This window comes from Anopheles coustani, chromosome 2 (genome assembly GCF_943734705.1).
Source record: "Anopheles coustani chromosome 2, idAnoCousDA_361_x.2, whole genome shotgun sequence".
Lineage (NCBI taxonomy): Eukaryota > Metazoa > Arthropoda > Insecta > Diptera > Culicidae > Anopheles > Anopheles coustani.
The window spans coordinates 86,141,984-86,166,195 of NC_071289.1; the positions used below are offsets into that span (position 1 = coordinate 86,141,984).

Sequence of the window (24,212 nt, forward strand, 5' to 3'; positions counted from 1 at the left end):
ACAAGCAAATCTCGGACTGAAAATGTCCCAACAGTAGTCTCATACACCACTGAAATGGCTCCGTATGACACAGGCCGATGGTGAGTCTTAAAAGTGTCTGAAGCGGGGAAAAAGTTGGGCTTTTAAAGCAACCATTCGGGGGCAGGCAAAACGTTGAATTAGCATATTTACAGTTGTTTAACTGCCCGCATTAAAGGCATGCTTGGAAAAATTAGGGCTCGAGGCAAGGTGATTTCAATGTTTGAAACACTCTTAACCATTCTTAATGCGTTCCATATTTCGGTTTCGTGCAGTGACGAACAGTAATAACCGCAAACGATGGGTGGTTTTCGGAGGCGTCAAACGAGAAATGGGTACCTGTCACAAAAGAAGGAACACAAAAAACGCGCCATTTTCCGGGAATGAAAAACTCACCGAATCACATTCATTTCACGACCGCATTCGTTAAAAAAAAAAAGGAAAAAGGAAGTAAATTAAAAGGCTCCGAATGCGTGCTGTCAAATTTCGGTTGCGGGCGCGCTCGTCCTAACGCCATCCTATCGGCTGTTCGCAGTTCGTTACCATTAAAAAACCGAGTCGGGAATAACCACATGTGCGTTTTATTTTGTCCAAGCTGCGCGTTCATTTTATCTCGGATGTCATAAAAACACACTTCCGCGAACGGAATTGGATATATTGACAGGGGGATGCCGAGCATTCAGTGCTGCATCTGCGGCTCATCCTTTTCTGTTCATTTTCATTTATTGTATTGCAATTGCAACAGATTCTTGTTTTATTCCGCACACAAAGGCTTAACGGAACGCAACTTGCACACAAGCTGTCAAAACAACTTGTCGTGGTGTGTCCGATAGATACGGGCGCGAGTTATCCACATTTTCCGTCTCCAACTAACGATGAAAGTTTATAAAGAATATTAAAGTGAAAATAAAAATCTCGAAACGCTCGCTCGATGTGACAGGATTTGCAGGTTAGTTTTTATATAGAAAACACTCGAAAGTATCCATTTTCTTCCCGTTCCTGGTTAGGGTTCGTCCCCTCCAATAATTTAACGCCTGCTGCCGTGTACGTCAACGGCAAAAATGTCGCATAAACTTTTATTGCATTTCGTTCCGGCGAATACCACCAACTCCAATCCAAAAAGGCGCGTTTGGCAGCTTGTCACCTTTTGTCCGGTTTTTCCTATTCGCTTCCACCCTCCTCCTTGACTACGGACGCGAGGAAAATAGGACGCGGCGGGACGCGAGAAATACGGTTAACAAATTTTATAGGCCTCAACACCGCCCCCATCATCCTCCTTACCCCCAAAAAAGCTTGATGTAGAGCACCTCTCCCCGCGTCGAGGAAATTGAGGAAGTAAAGAAAAATGGAAACAATTCCTAACCCGATTATGAATAATGGCAGAACAACGATGGTGGGCCTTTGGGGCATCTCTCCCCGATCGCGCTTTCGTCCTCGTGGCCATTTTGAACTCACACACCCACAGGCACCGTGTGATATCATTGCGAGGGGAAAAAACAAATCCCAGTATTGCTTGGGGCTTTTCTACTCCCACCGTTCTTTCACTTGCGGAGTGGTTTTTCTTCCTCCCGCACTCCACCCCCCCTTCGACGCAATATGTATTCAAATTATCCTGGGACTTTGGCAAGGTGTCGGCGTGGCCGGCCGTAGTATCCGATAGAGCGGGTGGAGTTGATGAATTTGCAACTCGACGAAAAATGGTTCCCGTTAGCGTGTCAGCACAATTGCAGCACCGTTTGCTGGCGCCGGTTAGCGCCATTTGCTTTTGCTTTGCCGCCTTGATGAAAGTCATTAATCAACGTAGACGACACGCCGTTGAGTTTGCCCTCGTTCGCAGCGCGGTTGGCGTCAGCTAGCACCAAAAGCCGGAGGTGTCGAAAACAGTTTTCCCACGCTTGTTGCGTCGAAGAGGGTTTCCATAGAAATATTTCATCTTTCTTCAACACAACTTGTCGGTTCTGTATGCCACAAGTACTTTGAGCGGAGGGGAAAAACTGTGTGCGTTAGGACGGGGAAGTTACAAACTACATGTCATAACGATGCAAAATAAACTTTGATGACCAACAACAATATAATTTCTACGTAATTTAAATTATTCATTAACGCCCTTTATTTCGTTTCCTGACATGGAACGCATACTATAAAGATCAGTTTAAGGTAAAACATAAAATTCCATCCACTCACACCAGGTGGGTACCGAATGTAGCGTTAACAGTATGTCGCACACAAGCAGATAATTAAAATCCATTGCGTGTAAGAAAGGATAACATCCCATAGTTCAATCCATTTCCTGAGCACGTCGAGGCGACAAAAACAAGTGAATTGAAAAGTGGAAAAAATGACGCATACAAATACAAATTGAATGGAATATGCATGAAAAATTCAACACCGTGTTGGTAAGGAGTTTCCGTGCACCAAATAGAAAGGAAATATTTTACAGCGAGCATATTGATTTTTTACGATGATGAGTTCATCGCTGTTTTATGACATTTATAATTCATTCTTATGTATCCGTTTCGAATTTTCCTGCCCGGGGTGGAAAGGAAAGTGTCACAGACGGCGACTACGAGGCGTTCGCTGAGGGGTGAAAGTTTTCCCACAAACACACACACAAACAAATACACACAGTTCAGCCGATGCAACCACCACCTGGTCGAAGGATGGTTCGGTGGATTTTTATGATCGTTCGCACCGATACACAAACATCGGAAAATGTTGCACACTTTTATAGTGTCAAAAGAGCAGGAGGAACCTGCTTGGAGGTTTTAAGGGGTGGCGGGCGCGGAAAACATCTTCCATTGTGCCGTCACCTGATGCCCACCCCCCTCCTCCTCCACCTTCGCATCCTTCCAACACTTCCTGCTCACGGCATTTTCGTGCCATTTTATACTGTGTATCCATTTTTATTGGTCGCCCATTTGCACTTCTCGCTATTCGAATAGCGGGAGGAGCAGCAGCAAATTTGCCGGTGCGAAAGTCGTAAAAACTTTCCGGATCATGTGTTCCGCATGTGGCCAAACACTGGCGAGCTGCATTGGCAGCAGGATGTTATGTCGTTTAAAATGCAACCATTAAGTGCAGATGGTGCGCAATCTTTTACGTCATCGTGTTTTGTTTTCTGTTTTCTCTTCTTTTAAGGTGAAACGTTGCAAGGAAACATTGTTTTCCAATTGATCATTCACACAATAAAAGCGTTGAAAAGGAAGCTGCAAGAATAAAATTTGATACAATTGTGACTTACCTTAAAATCGATATAACCGTTTTTATCCATATCGAACGTTCGAAACACGTGATCGCAAAACTCTTCTGCATTTCCAGACGGGAAGAACATTTTGTACATATCTACAAACTTCGCTGGCGTTAGCTTGCCATTTGGACAATCTTGCTGCAAAGAGAACCGTGGAGAAGAGCAGAGAGAGAGAAAAAAACACATTAAACACGATATTACCGCAGGCAGAGTACGGAAGGCGATAGCCATCATCGTTATTTTCTAGATGCTTGTGGAAATTCGCGTTGTTTTTCTTAACGGTCATTGGGCGCGCAGCAGCACAACGTTCTTCGTGGGGGTCGGGTAAAATTCCGGAAAGACAACAAAACCATTTACAACCCCCCCCCCCCCCCCCCCCCCCCCCCCCAGAACCGAATCCGTCCAATTTTCTCGCGCACTGTATACACTTCTCAGTATTTGTCCAATTTCGCCTCCTGCTTCTTCCAAACGATGCAACAAAACAACGTCACTCGAAACACTTTCGCCGGTAGTGGATTGCGCTGGCGGAAAACTTTTGCCTCCAACACTGCCTCCAAACCCAACCAGCACGTAAAAGTTGCGCCACCGACAATAAAACGAAGCAAAACGGACAAATTATTGTGAAGGAAAACGAAACGATGGGCCCGATGATCGAAAAGTTTCGCCCGCTAAAACAACATTTTCGCAACAACTTGCAAACTCTGGATGCGCTGTGTCGGACGGGGGAGGGGGGGTTTTATAAAATTCTTCTCCAACTCAGCTTTCCTGAAAGCATATTCTTGCGCGTTTTGCTCTGTGTCTTTCTTGTGTCGAGCTTTGCTCATGCCTTTTCCAGCGCGGTTGCGCTGTAAAATGAGCCCGAAGGAAATGAGCAGCGTTAGGGTCCAACAGTTCACCGCGCGTGGTTGGGCCCACATTTTACTTTTCTTTACACGAAAGTTTTGCGTCACGATCGTTTGCGGTTCGAGGGTTACCACATCGAAGGGGGAAGGGAGGAAAACACATGGGAAAACACCGCTGGATTCGTTTCGGCAGCGAGTGGGGTCTTGCTCCGGCATGCTGGCGGTTGATAAAAGCGTTGTTTCCAAAAGTTCATAGTTTCCCGCTCGGGTGGTGCTAGGCAAAGAGGTAACCCGCCGTAACGCCTACGGCAATTTTGTAGAACAACGACGAGCGAAGACGCTGCCCTTCGGCACGATACTATGATTTCACAGCCCGCAGGGCCGCTTCCGATGGGGGTGGGCAATTATCTTCCTTCACAATGTCATAATAAATCACAAAGTGAGCAACAGACGCACCCGAAACGACTTAAATTTTGTGCTCAAGAAAATAAACTGCCAAGTAATTAACGAAGAATCCGCCGAAATCCCACTTCCACACGGTGGCAACACGCAACATCCCCCCTCGACGGAGAAGTAACGGTGGAGATAAATTCGATTGGTTGATGTACGGAAACTTTACTGTCCCCAAACTATTTACGTTGAGGAACTTTCGAGGCGCTTCGGATTGTTCGCAATTCCGTGCCTGGCGTTACAAAAGTTGCGTTTTCTTCCTCCTTTTTTTCGTCTTCCCTTCGCCCGCCTGCGCACCTGTACCGATTCACCTTTGCAACAGGGCAGAAGTTGAGTTTAATGTCATTAAGGATTACAGCGTTCACAAAAGCCCGCAAACCGGGAACGTTATGGGGTGATCTAAGCGAACATAAAGTTTTTCTTGTAAGCCAAAGATTGACCTTTTGTCCCGGTCGCAGGGGAGCAATTAAGTTACGATTTTCTTTTGTTTTGCTCCAAGAAACCTGAGCCAGGAAAGTGGAAAACTTTTTTTAAATATATGACCAAACATTCAGTAACGAAAGAATAAATTGACGATACAAACGAAAACAGCCTTAAAAAATCGATAGGGATGACAGCAGAGCAAAATCGCTTAGTGAATGTGTTTTATAATCGAAACATCGACAAAAAGTCGTCTAGTTTATGTTTATCCGATTTCAAAATTGAAATGATAAAACCCACGGAACACTGATAACATTATGTTAAGACAAATGAACACAGATCGATTCCCGAAGTACACACTACCGCAACAAATGTACCGATCATGTTAACAATTATTTAAGCACACGCAACTACAAACAACGGTTTGCCACCAATAACCTCACCCTACGTCACGAATCAAGGACGCAATGTAGTTGGGAACCATTACCCATTACCCTTCCGAGTTCGTCACCCGCACAAACACACAAACAGTAATCCAACCCGATGAGCAGCAAAAACGGACCGTAAAACAAAGCATACATTAACGTACACTTTATTGCGCGGTAAACAACCCGTTGCGCGGGAAAACAGCACATTTGAAGTACCTGTCGGGGCAAATAAATGGAAGCGGTTGGTGTGGAAAAAGGCATGAATCACCTTCCAAAACAAGCGGGGCTAAACACGTGTATGGGGCCGTACAAGAGTCATCAATCAATTTCGGAGTGGATGGTTCGGAAGGCTCACGTTTGCTTTATTTTTGCTCGGATGGAGTTAGCTTGCGTGTTACTTGTTACGCTGTTTAATAAAACTCTAATGTTGGCACAAAATTTAAACGAGCCTTTGTACTCGTTCTAAAAATAGGTTGTTTACGGAAATGGTTTAAAGAAGGATTATTTAGGAAGATATCCGAAAAAGTCAATCACCGAAGCGGACATTGTTGGGCGAGATAATACATGATATATTTAATATATTTACATTTAAATTACGCTTTGATGAAATACCGCTCCCGTCGAGTGAACCCATCAAACCCTCGTCATCGCCCGGTGAGACGCTTCAACCACGTCAATCACGCAATTATGAACAAATTCATTTTTCCTCATCACCACCAGGAATCTGACCTCCTTCGCTTCGCCACCACAAAGCACCCCATCCGCGTACGCAAACAGCGGGAGGGTTCGGTAATGAAAAGTCGGTAGCAGGTTGTTCATCAACTTGCCGAAAAAGCTCATCTCGAACCAGTTTTCGCTTTTGTGGTTCGGTGAAAAATTGTTCGAGAGGGAGCGACAAATAAAATTTGAATAATGTTGATCGAAAAATCCATCTTATTTCTTGTTTTATGCTTTGTTTCGAAAGTATCCATCGCCAATCGTTTCAAAGCGTGAAAATGAGATTGATTCGCACTGGGAACGGAAAAAAATGGAGAAGCAACAGCGGCCGATCCTGGACGGCTATATTTTATTTTCGCACCCTCCGTAAGACCTCATCAGGGCCGTTTGAGGTGCAGTAGCAGTCAATCTACAGGTGCCAACTGGTCGCATGCGTGTTACGCACCCGATCGAAGCCACGAAGAGGGTTTTCATCGCCATATTCCGGAAGCAACATAATCGTCGTCACTCTCGTCGTGTCGTGCCACCGTGCAATAGTGTCCTTCTTCGTTTCGTTGGTACTCCGGAGAAAAAAACAACACAGGTCGTTGGCCGAAGGAGTTCACGAATGCGTTTATCAAAGCGTTCCTGTACCCTTCGGTCACGTTATTGACGACACGCAAACAACCTGTGAAACGAAAGGAAGAAATGCAAACCTTCCTTGCTAGCTTCCTAAGCATCAGCATCGATCGTTTCAGCTCGTGGTACACAGCAGTTTCACTCCACCAACATACGTCATCCGTTTTCCACGCTACTTCATCTGCTTTTCTCACGCACAGAAAATTGAGCGGTGCGAGCGTTTTTCGACCGAAGGTGATTTAGGATTTTCGATTGTGACCTGCACTTGGATACTCAATACATCGATTTTCATTCTAATTTTCTTTTATTGGTCTCTTCTGTCACAATCATTATCTACGAAATTACAAACTTTCATCAACTAGGTAAACAAATTAGTTTTTCCTGCATGCAGCAGATAAATGATAGTGAGTCCATCGGTAACATTTGATGAGCAATGAGATAGGCAGATTCGAACCGACGATTTCTTTAACTACAAATATACAAATGCATCTAAAGTTGCAGATGAAAATGACAGCAACTTGCATGCAACAGAAACTTTCAGTCGACTTCATTTCAGTGGACTGAAAGTTTCTGAACGCATCACGCGTTTACACGACTAACAACAAATTAACGCTTTAACTGTCAACCGGCAATAATGAGTCAATATACAAACTTATTAAAGAATTATAAATGAAATGTATTATTTCATCTCTAAAACTACTAATAATACTCATTTAGCGTTGTGAATCATGTAAGTGAACTTAAATCGCATAAAATGACTTTGTTTATTTCGTTTAACGATCATTTTAAATTGTTTTATACTGTTGACGCCTTCTAAAGCTGTCAGTTGCACGAGCTATCAAGCTACTTTCATTGCTGTGAAATAAATTTCTAGCCCGGCTACATTAAGTGACATTTTAGTTACGCAACTAAAATTGTTTGTTTATTTCACGTTTAGAAGCAGCCCGCTTGAAAGTGCAACCGTTTAAAACGCCTTTAATACTCATCTTAACTAAGTTTCTTTTAGTTGCAAACTGTGTGCAGTTATTATGACCTTGTGGTTTTTTGTAACAAATGCTTGATCAGTTAATCTTAAGTAAAGTAGTTGAAAACCAAATTGTAGCATGGACATTTGTAAGCAATTTGATTCGACAACCACTTGTATCAAAACTTTACAATAATAATTTTAGTTAACAAAATCAAAGCGAAATCCTATTTAAGAGAAGATCCTAATATCCTATAGAAATTCAACTGTTTTATCGTATAATGAATTTATTTGTCTGAAATATCATAACTGCTTGACTCTGGGTGCCGTTCAACGTAGTGTTCAACATCCATCCAATGATGAAAGCACAATTTTAAAACGGGAAACCTCACAAATTGTTCTCAGCATGAAGCGTGATATAAATTAAGCCAGTCAAGTCTGTATGCCGCAGCCATTTTGTTCCCGAAACAGTTTGACATGGCTATTTGGACATTTCCGTTCCGCATGCCAAAGCGAATCCCAATGTGACAGCGACGGTGGAGGGGTGAACAGTTCACAGTGTCGTCACACAAATTGGATTTTGAGAAATGAATATAAAACAAAACGTGAATGTAAGTGTGCAGAGAAAGTTTCACTTTCCCAACATCCGGCCGCCAGCGTCCTAATGGAATGAAACGATGCAACGATGTCCTCCTCCTCCTCCCACCCGAGACAACGTGAACGATGTTCGAAGTGTGAGTGGGCCCGTCGGTGGGCCGGAAACACATCTCAAAGTGCAAATCGAGCATCATGTGCTTCCTTACCACGCCACGTCAAGCATCTCTATCTCTCTCATGGAGCGGTTTAAGCTAGGAAGGAAAAGCCCGGGATAAGGTCCGTGTGTTTCTCCGTGTGTTTGACAACATCGAACCAGTTGGGGACAAAGTTTGCTGCCACCGGCCACAAGGACGACTCCTTTCGCGCGAACCCTGAACGACGGATGGAACGGTCCACATTCAGCTGCACGCTCCCGAGAGCAGCTTTGACGTTTATGATTATCATTGTTTTCCCTCCACGCTTCCGGAGAGCCGGATGTGGCATTCTGCAACCCCTTTGGCAGAAGGGGAAGCGTTAAATGTGTGATGTAAATTAAATAAATCTAATAGAAGCGGTAACCCAGCATGGGACGTCTTTGGAGCGGTCGAGAGGGCAGAAAGGATGTGTGATCGGTGTGGTTTCACCAGTCCAGTGGAAATGTGTCGGCCGACACAAGAGCAAACCTGCGTACGTGTGCAAACTGTGGCAACTGTGTAGGAGAGAGTTTTCCTTTCAAGGAAATATTGCCCAGTCCACATGTCACAGTAAACTTCTTGCCGATTGGCACCCGGCATCCTGAATTTTTGAGATGCAATCCGAACTGAAGAAGACACACTTCGTTTGTGGAGTACCTTTTGATTGAAACCGCACGGACGGAGACCAACAATGGACCTGAGAAAACTTTCACCGAAATTGTCCTTGAACAGTCCTCCACAACAACTAATGGACAAAACGGAACCATAAGACCACATCTCCCAAACCATCTTTTAGTACGGTACGGATTCGATCAAACTTGTCGCCAGTGTTGTAAGTGGTTAAAGCTAACGAGCAAACGTTATAAACAATGTGCCTGCCCAGACTCACACTTGAATAATCCGAAGTTTCTTCGAGTGCGCTCTCCAAACTCCTGATTAGACAACGCCGGTCGTTGTAAGGGTTTTGCAATCTACCTTCCGACACCAGACAACGAGTCGTGTCCCGGGTGTGTGCAGCCAGTTTGAGGTAAGCAACTATGCAATTACATTTTACACCAAATTAACGAGATGGGAAATGCCATCCATCGACACCGACGATGTCCTTGGGTGATACTCCGTTGGGATTCGGTAGAGATAATCCTCTATCTCTCGCTTCGGAATGGTGAAACCCTTGGCAACTATGCAAATTTTATCCTGTTGCATGATTTGTGCAGATTGACCTTAACGAACAATTGGTTTCTTCGTTCTGACACCTCCCAACCCCTCCCAGTCCCAGCGTGTTTATATTGCCCACGTGCGGAACAAATGTTGTTGTGGTAATGTTTCACCCGAGCCATAAATTATTCCATGAAAAGCCATGACCAAATGCAACGGAGCGCATCGACGTGTGAAGCGCCCAGCTGCCAGCAAACCGAACCGGTGGTTTACCAACACAAACAAAAGACCAAATGCCCGCAGATGCTTTTTAAAGTACCATTAGAAGATCTGATGTCACCACCAATGAAATACGAGGTGTACTTTAATTGCAGTGAAAAATATTTAATTACAAAATATAAATCTGGAAAGAATCTTATTTCACTCAGAAGAAATATGTTGGGCTTTATGTAATCTAATTCATTTTAAAATGTATAATCTCGATTCAAAATATACCCCACTGGTTGTAATAAATTAGCCATAAAAGCACTTTAAGTCAAAATACTAAAAAAAGACAAACACCCTCCCCAATAGATAAAACCGGCGATCGTGCAATAATGGGTGCCCTAACGTTGGTCAACTCCGGTTGAGCGTGGCGGCGTTTCTTAATTAGCATACCGTAACATGAGCCCAACTTTGGCTAAATAAATTAAACAAGCAAACCGTTCGCCCCTTACAGAAGGGTTGAACATTAAAGCCTTCGGGTAAGGATAGGAACAAGAAAGAAGACACAGACAACATGGCGGCAAGTACCGGACGGGATGGTTTAAACGTGGGTTTTTTTTTGTGTAGTTAATCATTAAACATTTAACTCACCCAATCCGCGCTTCGCCCGACCACGAAGGAGCGGCCCTAAAGCTGGCCATGCGACTCCGGGTGCTATTGTGGTATCAAATTACATTTAATGCCTTCAACAAACACTTTTTGTGTCGTCGTTTTTCGCCGATCGACGGGTACGGAGGGGGGAGGGCAAAAGATAGAGTTACGCTGAAATGCGCGATGCAAAGTTTGAGTTTAACGCGAACTGCCAGTTAAAACAGGAGGATCAAACCAACTTTTAAACACCTCATCGGGCAATCGATTCTACTTTCAACCATCAGTGGTGTTTTTCTTGCCTTTTTATCCATTTTGTGAGAAACTTTTGCCCGTAAAATTTGCCTCAAAAAGTCCACCGGTCAACCAGTCACTCGGTTGGGCGCGATTAAGGACTTAAGTCTTTACGCTGTGTCTGTGGGTTTTCATTTTCCGTTCCGTTGGCTCAGGTACTAAGGGATTAGTTAAATTGATCCGAAATTGCATTAACGATAGCGTACGAACACAGAATGTTTTAAACGGTTCAAGGGAAACGAATATTCGGTGTATTTTAACCTATGCCTAGAGAAGAGGATTAAAAGAATTGAATATTTCGATGTATGTTAAGCAAATAGCTTGAAATATAACCACATTTTATATGAATTCAATTGAGTTTCAACGGTCAAAGCATTTACCTCAAGTTTTGAAGGTTTTTACTTCAGTTTACTATTGAAATTCCACTCGAGTCTACGACAAACAATGATGAATTTTGTATTTCACAAAAAACAAAACCCCCCCATCGTCAATCATCGACAGCAACAGCTGCAAAAGAAATCCTGAATCGACCGACGCAAAAAAAAAGTATCCCAACCTGAACAGGTCTGGGGATGGGATAGGGAAAAATTAAATTTTCATTATTGAACAGAACGAGTATCCGGCAGCAGTACCACCAGCAGCAGAGCTCAACAGTTTGCCATCTGCTATATGTGATTGCTCTGCCCAACATTTCAACCGTCTGCTTTGCCACTCGTCGCACGTTCCCGATCCGGTTCGATTTAGCATCGCCACAACGGGGCGATCCGATAAGACTCCCCGAACACACCGCCATCGATCGGTTGACATGAAAATTTAATCACCACCTCGAGTACGGCGAGTATCATATCACCATCACCGGTTTGGCGCTGATGCCTCTAATGCCTCTGACCCGCCGTGGAAAACGGACCAACGCGCGCCAGATGTGACGAGGAGACGATGTTGGGATAAACACTCACATATGGGAGTGTGTGCTCGTATGTTCCGGAATGGTTGAGGAAATTTCTGACGACGAGTGACATCCTGCCAGACAAGTGGAGTTTTGGAAACCTCTCAATTAGTAGTTTGTTTGATTTGAAAAAAGGTTTTAAATCAGCTCACCAAACTTAACGTGTATCATAGAAAATAAAATAATTAAATTCGAATGCCAAAAGCTATCATTTTGATCGTTCATAGCTGTGAAAAGTATAAAAGAAATTGCAAAAAAAAAAAATGTTAAGTGGGTAAACAATATAACATCGAAACGGAACAAAAAGGATGTAAGCGAGAATGTCGGGAATTGTAATTAAATCGATTGTGCGACTGTCAGAGATATGAACGCTTTATTGACGAAATGATCAATCTACTGAATTAAAAAACACAAAAAACCATAAAATGGTCGCCGGATACAGATCAAACACAGAAACATCAAGTGGTTACACGTTCATGGTGCGATATACGTTCAATTTTTTACCAACGGTAAAGCGTAAGCAATGAAAGATGAATCAATGAAGAAAAAAGCGTTAAAACTGTTTGCAAAAATTGATCGATGAGAATGAGGTTCAAAAAATTACTTAAGTCCATCAAAAAAGAAATCTCCAACAGAGGGGTAAAGTTCGTCGAGGCATTGCTTTTCATCAAAATTCCATTACAGTTTTTCATTCACCCCGTCACCTTCTTCCACGATTCGAGTGGTAAAGAGTTTGTTCCTGTGAGTTTTTCACGTAAGAAACCACGGACGAGCTGTAAAGCACGGGTGTGAATTGAAAGACTCTAAACCGTGAGGAGAAAAAAAAGAAACCGATCGTGAAGACGACGAAATGGGAAAAAGTTTAATCTTCTTCCCACACCACACTTGTCACCGTACGGATCCTGCAGAGGGTTGCAAAAGTTTTCGATGCTCAGCAGCCGCCCATGTGTGTGTGTGTGTGTGTGTGTGTGTGTGTGTGTGTGTGTGTGTGTGTGTGCAGTGCCCCAGGCAAAAGGATAGTCAAAAACGAAACTTAAAATCATCAGTGCCGCTGCTGCTGAATATGCAAGCAAAACTTTTTGCACCGGTTCCTGGTCTTTCCATTTTAAAATTTAAAATAAACAGAAAAAACTCCTTTATAAAGCTATGTACTCTTCGAGATCGACCTTAGGCCCCTGGCTGGCGTTGAGGTAGGACCAGTCGTACCTGCAGGATATGGAGTACCGTGTTTCCACGCTTTTATGCCGACCGGAAACTTTTACTCCATAAAACCAAACTTTGCGCAACACAAAGCCCAACTCCCGGCGGGATTTCCAAAGCCTGCCGACGCCGTACAGTAATGAACATACTTTTCTGCTTAACCGGAGCGTCCTCACACAGCGTCCCGGGGACCGCAGCCGAGAAATTGCAATCGTAGCGGAATGCGCCTCGCCAGGTGGGAAGGCTAGCCTTCACGCGCTGTAAGCTAGTTAGGTGCGCCCTCTGGTAGCCTTCCGTGCGAACTTTGTTAATTGAATAAGAGTTCTTCTCGCTTCGTCTGGCGAGAACGGATGCGGGACTCTCTGAGCTGGGACTGGCATCATCTTCACATCATGGCTCTACGCTGCTCCTCGCCGGGTTTTGGTTGATTGTGGCTGATTATGTTTGCGACGGTGCACGGGGCCCCTTCCCCGCTGCCAGCGTATCGACACGACACTGAAGGGAATTGCGCAAATAGGATCCGAAGCCGATGCCGAAGCATAAGCCTTTCGCTACCAGCACTTATGGAGAGTCCTCCACGCAATGGAATTACGTTGCTGCGGTTTGGAGCGCGAACTCCGTCAACCGTCGACGACGGTGCAGATGAGAAACGGTGTTCTGCGTGGCTGAAGAGGCCTCTGACTTTGCACAAGAGGACCAAAACACACATCCCCATACGGTGATGTGCGTACATCCGCAAGGAGCGAGTCGTGTAATTTGATTTATGGTTTCAATTAAGTGATATCGAAAGGATTAGACATTTATCGCTGGGATGCTGCGGGTTGTATCACCGAGTCCCGGGGGTTGATATTAATTATTGCGGATGCGCAACTACCAGCTTACGGATATGGCTTCACTTCTCTCGACGCGGCGAGAAAGTTTTTCATCCGTTTGCCACAGCCATACGAGTGCCTCGAGCTTGCTGGTGATGAAATATGACAACCAAATCCCAAACGGCCCAGGCCAACTTCATGCCATACCAAAGGAAACCGACGACACCAATAAGGCTTCGATTAGACTCTTCCCGGGACAAGGAGGAAGAATAACGTCGGTAGCTTCCTTCAGCGCCCTCTATAAGCGAAAAAAAGGCCTTGGATGGGGCCCCAGCTGACGCAATTCACTGACATCTCCGTTAAATGAGGCCGGCTAGCTAGGATGTACGCATCAGGACGTCCTGTATTTGTCCCTTTGATGAAAGACAGTTGCTTCCGTTCGCGCGAAATTCAATTACGGTCGCGACCGGACCGGAGACCGACGCAATCGTTCGTTTCATCTGGCACACGAAAAACGAATTCAAATACAATCTAAATCAAATGAATTTTCATCAGCCAGCTTCTCGAAGGACGGTAAACTCGAACGTACCTAGAAGGACCGAGGAAATTGTAACACAATGAAAGCAATGGGGTAGAGCAAAGAAACGATTACAACACTGTTATCTAATAATGCCTCCAAAGGTTGACACTACGAACGGTTTCTGGAAACGACGAACGTCTACTAGTTCGTTTTTTCCAACGAGAGAAGAAAGTTCAAACACAAAATAGATTAATTTTTAAAAAAGTCATGTACCTAGAAATAATGTTCATTTTATTTTATTATAAAGGAGGAAATATAAAATAGTTACATACCTTGAAGCCTTTGTACCACTCCTTAATCGTAGACTCATCGTATCGAGTGTGCGATTTAAGAAAGTCCATGTCCTCCTTGGACAGCCGGTCTTTACTACCTAAGCAGCCCATATCCTGTGGCATAAAAGGAAAGAGATAAGAAAACCGAAACACGTTAGAACTCAGTTTGTTTGCATTGATTTAAAATACAACAGTGAACAGTACGAATCCCAAAAAAAAAAACTGGTAGCCGAATATATGCCAACAGACACGGTATGAAGAGAAGCAAAAGACGAACTGAGGTAGTGAAAACATAACTTAGTCAAAAAAAAAATCCAAATAACCCAGATCACCAGAACTATTCTTCCTCGGTTTTGGTATAAATTCAACTGAATAATTTCACTCTTTTCAATTTTAGTAAACGCAAACTAAAATAAAACAAACTGCAAAGAACAACCCGAAAGTGCATGCCAAATTTGCAAACGGAAACGAATGCCCAGCATTTTCCGTTAAAGCGTCCGTACTGATGCGATGTTTTTCCCCACCTTCACGCAAAGCAACGAATCATCGTCTTCGCGTGTGAATGGATTCGTGAACGGATTGCCGACCGTCGGCTCGGCGGTGACGTCCGCGACGGGCACGAAAAGAATTGCACGATGGAGAAGCAGAACCACGTGCGGCAGTAACGATGGCAGTAACGCATGTAACGCCGTCGATCGTACAACTCGTCTGGTCGATCCCAGTTTCCCTCCAATGAAAATGTGCATATTGTGCGTAGTAGGCTGAGGGCGGATGGTGAATGTGGTGTGCTGTGGAGTGGTGTGTTGATTATGGTGCGATGTCACGACGTGCACTGGGTTCGTTCGTGTGTGTGTGTGTCTGAGCTATCTTTTTGCTTTGGATTGCTTGCTTGATCAGTTATCGTGTTCGAGGGAAATGGTGAAACGGTGAGCGTGTGTTAAGCGAAACCAAAAACCATATCACTGCAAGAGGACAAGAAAGAGGGAAAGATAGAAGAGAAGAAAGAGAAAGGTGTCAAAGTAAGAGAAAAACGAATCTTCTTAGATCAGGTTAAGCATGGTGAAGGAACAAATACAGTTGGCAAATAAAAATGGTAAAGCAAAAACGGCTCAGGCAAATCAAGAGAATGCGAACAACAAGCGAATATGAAACGTTTTTTAAAATTGCAGAGAAAGTTTATAGCTTTTTTATCACAACTCAACAAAAACACTTTTTGTTTTGTCTAGAATCAATTCAATTTCTTTTGTTCAATGCACATAACAAATGCTCCCTTGAGGCGTTTCTGGCACACCTGCTGGAAGCTTTTTCATTTCCTTTTCGTTCCATACCAATGAACCGGACGAAATGAGGACATTTGAAGCGATAGTAGCCAACCCATCTCTCCCCCTTGCATTGGGCTTACCGAGCAACCAAGATTGCTTTCCCGCCCCCAAAACGGTACGATATCAAACGAAGCGCAACAGTATAATGGGCCCGCTTTAGTGTCGGCTCCTTGGAGACATAGAACAGAACACGTTGCTACGACAAACGAGATCGGATCAGTTTCAACGTGTCAATAACGTAAGTTGCGTGACGTGGCGAGAGGGTACAGCGTTTGCAACATAAACGAGGTTGACGAGGTAGGAAGAGAGCAAAACAAAGCCCAAGAAAAAACCATCTTTGGACAAAGATAGATGTTTTCTCGCCTGCCAGAGTTCGTTCAAACACAGCTGGCTTTCGTAATCGGATTACGGCGGAGATACACAATGGTGTGTTCTGCGTATGCCGTGTTGATCACCACTTTATAGCTCGATGGAAAGAAGCGTTAAAGAATTTGATCGGTGCAGAACAGTGCAGAACTGTTGAAAAGAGTTAAAATAATAAAATAGTGGAAATATGGAGAAAGTTATATTTATGAAAGTAAACTAAATCGCATGCAGCGTAGTGCTATACAAATAGACACACATGTCGAAAGAACTGAAATAATTTCTAGACATCGGAATTCAGAATCATCGCTGCCATTTGCATCTGCATTTTAGACATTTAAGGCATTTTAAATAAAGTTTTAACGCAATAAATAAAGTAAGTAAGTAGTATTTATTTTTATTATTCCTGTCGAACTCGAAATTTTAATGCTTTCAATAGTATAAAGCTTGATTTGATCAACACAAATTGGTACAAATCAAATTAATTTGGCAACAGAACTGTTACTCCACTTTGTGGCATCGTTAAGAACCACATCGGTTCTGACTAATCATGATTTGCGTGGACACAAACACACACACCAAAACAGCTGGAAAATGGAGGAGCAAAATAAAATATTAATCCACTACAATTTGGCTTTAGTTGCATAAAATAAACTCTCTGACACACCAAAACCACCACACCGAGAGAATGATGGTAGTGCGGTGGGTGGTTTTCGGTTTCGATTTGCACTAATGACCTCTGTCAGCATAATGAATTCATCTCGAGCGCCAGCTTTCATCGAACCGTTGACGAAGCGATCGAAGCGGGAGCCGTGATAGATTAAATGAATTACGCAAAAGCAACAGTAGCACACAAAACGCCAATCGCAACGCAAGGCGGAGGGAAAACTAGCACCGCACCGAGTTAGAATTTTCCCGGGAAGGGTCCCCGTGGTTCGAGCGAATGGAAATTAGTGAAAAACGAAAATCTGCTGGGATTAGAGCGAAACACGAACGGCGTGCACAATTTGCGTTTCCAGCAATCTGTCCAGCTCGGCAAAAAAGCACCCGTACCGACTCGGGTCGACCAAACCACAGCCGCAAAAGCTGTCCCAAAGGGGAAACCCGGGCTCGGGCTATGGCGCCGGTTTAAACGGCCCGTCGCAAACCACGTCAAAATGGAGTATGTTTTGAATGAAAAATCGAAACGATTCGTAACGAACTACAATTCATTTTTCAATGGGTCTCCCGATGACCTGAGGTGCATTCTGGAGGTTCGTTTATGCATGTGGTCTCGGAAAAGTCGTTTCGGAAACCCCTCCGGTATCGACGAATCCAGTTCGGAAACTGTTGCAAAATTGAAACCCCTTTCCCCCCGACAGTCCCATCCATGTTCACATCCAACCTGCAGCTGTACATTCAACCGAATCGCCACCAATCAGTGTGCATCCCGCCGCCACCGTCATCCCCCCTCTTTCCACTGTCGATCGAGCGTGGTTGAACCTCGGTCAGCCCATTTGGGATTATCGTAACACGAACGCAACCAGACGCGTCCCTGCACGAGGAAGCACTATCCAATTTGCAAACCGTAGGTAGGTGGACAACGAAAGTTGCTGGTCGATGGTGAAATCAGCTGGGATTTAGTGCAGAACAACAAAACTTAATCTAACCACAGGCTAGAGCCACCTTGACAAGGCGACACTCAGATAGACAACTCTCACATACAACAAAAAATATGCTAACTAACTCTACGTCGAGCGGGGGGGTTTTTTTGGCGTTCCACCACTTTTAACCATCGAAAGCAACTCGTTGTATCGCCCATCACCATTCAACGCACCGCTGTTTTCGATGGTTGATGGCGATAAAAATTCAATTTACTCTCACCTGTAAGCTGCAGCGGCGATCGAAAAAAAAATACAGTTTTCCCTCCTGCAAAATGATATTTTGCTTTGTACGAACCGATGCTCAGTACATAAACCTTATCGAAAAGGTGTATATTTTACTAACTTGGTGTCAAAACCACGTTCAATCCAGATTTACTTCCGTAACAGTAATAAAAACCAAACCTAAATGTGAACCACCAGGCGTCTCCATCACAAACCGAAATGAACATATCAGTGCCAAAGGACATCTTTTAACCAGAAATATTATGAAACGTATAGATTCACCTGTGCTTTATATTAATTCTAACCAACCGCATCTCCAATGTATAAAACTTTGAATTGAAAATAAATGTTTCTCGTGAACGACTAGGCGCCTCCATTTGGATCAAAGTAAGCGTGGCATTTTACTTAAGTTTAATACCCATTTATCTCCCCGAACATTACGAATTTTTAACAACGAATTAAAACAAAACAGCAAATTTGTTGTTAATTTTTGTCTAACAAATCTAAATATAAAACTAAAGCTATTGGATTGAAGGATTATTCATTATCGAGAATAAAACGTCATTTGCATCTGAAGAATAATTTACTTTGCGATTCTTTTAGAATGAAATGATATGCTCTGACAAAATCTTAGCAAAGCTATTGATATGTTTTTCATCCTCTCGATTTGTGGTAATAAACAACCGGCTAGATACTGAAGAACATTTTAGGTAACATGGAATGAACGGAACAATTTATTCTAAACTGGTCCAGGTATCCCCGGTGAGTATCTACAAAAACCTTCTCTTCGCTTCAAACCGAACTCGACCAAAGCAGCATGACCCTATACTTCTCATTAGCATAGTAAATAAATAAACCATCTAAATATCGCTTACAAACGGCACATCCATCTTGATTATCACCCATCCGTAGGGACAAACCGAAAGCAGCACCGGTGTTCGTACCATGAAGCTTTAGCTTTTTCGGTTTAAATAATTCTACGGACCAATTTCGCCTCGATACACCCCGACCCCCTTCTCCCATCGTCGCCTTCGGAGTTTGATCAATCTGAATTGTCGAAACCACGTCGTCCCATGGTGACTTCGAAGGGTTACGCTGTCCGTCTCAGATGGGACCAAGGGTTCCTCCTAATGGCGGGAATGGAACCCCAAACGGCCCCACAATCATCGGGGTTCCAGCGGTGGAAAGGGTGATTAGTGGTAGGCAGGGGTCGGCGGCGGCCATCGAAACCGAAAACATAAATAACCGACACCAAATGGAGCGTACGACCACCCTCTTTCCAGTGAATAGCATATTCCTGCGGTTCTGTTGGCTTCTTTCGACGTTGAAACCAAAGACAAAATGGCCAACTAGAGACCAACTACCCTTTTCCATCGGTAGGTACGCACCCCGGAACATCGTTATCGTGTAGCCGATGATGGTGTTGTTGCTGGACTTCGAAACGGGAGAGAACGGGGTTTCTTCTTGAGATGGCACTCCGTTCCAGAACGATCTCGCATCATTTTCCCGTTCATTTTTCCCGCCGATTTATGCCGATCCCAGCGACCAAGTGTCAATGATTGTACGTGAGTGGAATTAAGCAAGCCACGGGCATGCAAACCCTTGTACTACGAGGGTTAAGTTCCGCATCCCTTCAACTATGTTCCAAGCAGCTCATGAAAAGGATGAAACCGGAAACCAAAATTCTGGCGCCGACCCGTCCTTTGCGGCTAGCCAAGGCTCATGACGGCCGAAGCGTCGGGAAATTTTCTGGCTTAGCACTTGACAATCCACTTGATCGTGGGTACGCCCGGGCAGCCCTTGCTTATTATAATAATGTTCCACTGATGTAGCCGAATGGCGTGGCATCGTAGAAAAAAAAGGACGCAAAAGTGAATACTAAAACACGTCGGATGAGTATTATGTGCTGAATTTGTTCTTGAGCAAATAAATAGGCCTTATCTATGGGATCACTCGGTTTTGAAATAATAATTTTCACTAAAAGGCCCTAGCCATTACGGCGGGCAGGGGGGAAAATATGCAAAAAAAAACTTTGTCCACGTGATGCAAATAAAATAAAATACGTTACGAAACGAGCGGAACCGAGAACGGGCACAAACAGAAGTACCCGGACGTGGCGGATGGTTTGCCCTTTGGCGGTTGTCTGTGTTTGAGCATATTTCAAATTGATTTACACGCGCTACAGTTCCACCGTTCCATGTACGGGAATTTCACGGAGCGGAATGTGTAAGGGACTATCATAGATTAGGGACAAAAAAAAAAACAGCACGTCTCGTGATGAATAGTCGACGGTAAAATACAGGCCCCTCCTAAACGACTCAATGTGGGCAACCCCGGACAAGTTGCTATTTGCATTTTTAAGCAAGCGACGCGCTAATAGTCGAGGATGATTCAATTATCGATGCTGCTCATGTAGTTTCCATAAACATTGGATTTTCCACCAAACAACATGAAACGTGTCTGGATTGGTGGACGTGGATAGAAAACAAACCCGTTTTGTAACCCGTTATAAAATGTAACTAAATCGATAAAATAGTTTTCTCTTTGCAACACTTTTCTATCTCCAGATCATGGCTATAAATATAATCACGTTTGTTTCATACATTGAGGGATTTTTGTGAAAATTTGCTACTTATGGTGCACAAAATTTAATTTCGGAAACATCTGGAACCGAACGGGAAAATATAACGATAACGAACCGAGCGCCATCATATTTTACCATACGACTAGAGCGCTCCAAAGGAAGGCGCGAGCATAAGGTGCATCCGCCCGGAGGCTAAGGTTTCGCATTTTGGATGCATCTGGCAAGTATCGATCGTCGATTAAATTCAATTCAAGTCGATTTTCGGCGAGTTTTCCCAATGGAAACCACCCGGCGAGCGCGTTAGAGAAAGAGGGGAAAAAGATACTCTTGCTCTTTTGGGGGCATTACTTTTTTCGTACGCCACTGGAGTGGAGTTCTTTTTTCAGAAATAGCTTTATCCTGTTTCATGCAATTGTAATCCCGTATCGCACTTCATCGAAGCTATACCATCGAGCGCGGGAACAAGCAGGCACAGTAACGTTGTCTCTGTTGCTCGGTTTCTCTATCTACTATCTTCGATCGTTTCCCTTCCATTTCCACCTGCTCCGAACGGAACATGGTTTTTCCATGATATTTATTTTTGAAACTCACATCAAACCGTGTTTATGTTTTACCCATATTCCAATAAACGATACGGTATGCAACAGAGGTCGCTAGAGTGTGTGTTTGTTTTTGGAAAGATTAAACCAATGTAATCGACCGTAAACGGGTTTCGTTTTCGATCAAAAGAAAAGAAAAAAAGGAGTACAAGCGTTTATGTAGAGTAACATTCAGCTTTCAAAATTGAGTACGATGGACGGAAGTGGGAAAATTCTAGTGGATTAAAAAAATCTAATCTGGTGTGATATAAAATATTAGTCTCAAAAATATCAAAGAAGATTTATTTGAAACGGACTGGCTAAACGTGTTTTTTAGAAAGCAGCGCTTTCATTTCGGCTCTCGCAGTTTCCCTTCACAGCCTCACGATGGTTTGTCGTTTACAGATTTCCGACCAACAACTTAAAACGTGTTGAAAATTTTCCAAAATCCAACCCACGCGAAATGTGTTTCTCTTACTTTTAAAGGCACCGATCAACATTTATTCAACGACTCACGCTCAGATGGAAACAGATGAGCACTTTGTAATGTCGGCGGGCCCGAGTGTTGTGTTGATGGTGGATCGACATCCACTCGTCGTCACCTTCTCTTGGCCGAACGCCAGTGACGAAGGGAAAATATGTATGCCAAGCCGCAATTTTAGAATGCGGTTAGCCGACGCCAAGGTGTTGATTCATTGAGTGGAGTACAACATTTTGCGGCACCACGAATGAATGGTTGTTTATTTCCCGAATAACGTGAAAGCATGAGGGGAAAATACAGAGTAAAAAGTGATTGAATTGATGGCCATTCACGAACCAAAGTTTGTATTGCTCGATTGAATTAGAATGCAACGACAATGCTTCGATGACGCCAGGAGAAAATCTGCGCAAATAAAGCGGGATTGTTTTCCCACTGAACGATTGTTTGGACAATTGGACGGCAGGTGGCACGCCGTCCGAAAATGGACAACTTTCCAACCGCGACCCATGGAAGGAAACTCCCACACCCGCTACCTACTCTCGGCGGGATTCCGTTTAGCGGGTTCAGATTTCTGCTTGCCCACCGTGTGGAGCACTTGTTTACAAAAGGGAATAAAAAGATTTTTCTCCCCAAACGGCAAGAGCCACTTCAAACGCCTCGACCTAGCCAAACAACGTACCAAGCTCACGCAAATGGGTTCGCAGCATAAACAATCCAACATTCGCCACGCGGCCAGTGCTGTGTTGCCTTTACCGTCCCGCACATGCTCAAGTACCGGAATGGACATTTTGGAAGGAACTATTTTATTTGAAAGTACAGTAGAACGACCCAAAAAAATGGCTCAAATAAACGCTGGAAAACATGGTCCAGCAAAGTTTCGTAGCGGAATTCATTCGGAAAAACTGCTAAGCAAACACTGGGTTGGTCGGGTCACGGAAATGTCCAAACATGGACAAAAAAATACGCCGAACGGAAACCTCATAATTGCTCCATGCAGCAGCAAAAACCCCAAACGGAAAAGATAATTCCATCTTTATGCTGCAAGAGTTCGTAAAAATTAACCACTCAGCCTAATGGAGCCGCCGAACAGCGGGAGAACGAAGCACGTAAACATAAAAAAAGTACCAAAGAAAGAACTTCGACAACCATCGGTTGCAATTAGCAGCACGACAGGCAAGTCGTCGACGTTGATGGTGGTGAAGTTATTGATGTTGATGATGATGATGATGATAGTGGTGGTGGTGATATTAATAATATTAGCAATGAGCATTGCAGGCGTACACACCATTGCCGTGTACAGGTGTGGGCCGAGCATGAAGGAAAGTAGACGTCCAAAGGACTTCATTTATTAAACGTTGCTTTTGGTTGCGTTTTTGCAACGAACTATCTGCACGGCAACCAACACACATGATGACGATGGGCAGAAGGACGGGTTCGGTTTTTGTTTTTCTAAGCTTAGTAGAAATTACATTTATTTCTTCCTTTCCTAAAAGTTGCCCAACGTTCGCTCGGAAATTCGCTCGCGCCCACCGGCGAGAAAGGTGGTGCCGGTCGACAACACCGACCCTCCGAGAAAATGGGCCACCCATTCGCGTGAAGTAGCGAGCGAAAGCCACGGTAGACGTCATTTAAAATTAATTATCCACTAGCCTCCGAGCCTGGTGCACGATATTAAATTAGAAGCGCGCAAAAAGTGGATGCTTAGCGCCCGAGAACACTTTGCGGACGCGACCCGGACAGTGACGGACGGCTCGGAAGGATGTTCAAGCCGGTGCTGGAGGGGGGCGCACGAGGACCTGATGAGGGTTTTGCTACGGAAAACATCATGTCACAGCTCCCCAACCGGCTGCCTGACCTCGGATCGGATCGGTACCAAACACCAACACGGCGTCCGACAACTTCATCAACAGGACCTCTGGTAGGGGTACATTTCTCGGAAGGACTACACCACCCGGTTTCTAAAACTCCCCTTATGCGTTACACTTTCACGCCGTTGAGTGGCAGTTCTGGCACTGTGGACAGGTAAAGTTAGTGCTAACGGAAACAAAAACCACACATGTCGATCGTCGGTCGGTCTGGGAAGAACCAGCAGAAGGCGCTTTAAAGGACCCAAACACCTAGAGGAACTGCCGAGAAGGATGTCAACTGGTTGAGTACATCGAGAATGAAACTATTAATAGAATTATTTTTAATTTCTATCACCAACATCTTGCTTACAATGATTTATCAGGGCAATTCAACAGCATCTTGTTTCCATCAGTTCTATAAGCTTCATCCAGGGAACGTTCTGCGCTTCATTGACTTCCCTTTTTTTACTTCATTTAAATTGTAATCTTCATCGGAAACCCTCAAATGTTCCATTATGCATCAAAACCTAACCCAAACCTCCATCCCAACACGGAAAAACCCCAGGCCGTACTTATTCCCTAAACCA

General features: G+C 44.0%; 2 protein-coding genes across 3 annotated transcripts in view; both read right to left on the reverse strand.

Annotated features, from left to right (window-relative positions):
• The window catches only part of LOC131266317 (neurocalcin homolog), a 110,388-nt gene that overhangs the window by 35,361 nt on the left and 50,815 nt on the right, over nucleotides 1-24,212 (reverse strand). The window lies entirely within an intron of this gene.
• Nucleotides 1-24,212, reverse strand: part of LOC131266318 (neuronal calcium sensor 2) — a 93,795-nt gene that overhangs the window by 18,818 nt on the left and 50,765 nt on the right. For both annotated transcript variants that reach the window (XM_058268783.1, XM_058268784.1), the window contains 2 exons: nucleotides 14,586-14,699; nucleotides 3,260-3,403 (listed from right to left, as the gene is read on the reverse strand). In XM_058268783.1, coding sequence (XP_058124766.1) covers nucleotides 3,260-3,403; nucleotides 14,586-14,696 — 255 coding nt within the window. In that variant the 5' untranslated portion in view covers nucleotides 14,697-14,699. The remainder of the gene's footprint in view (nucleotides 1-3,259; nucleotides 3,404-14,585; nucleotides 14,700-24,212) is intronic.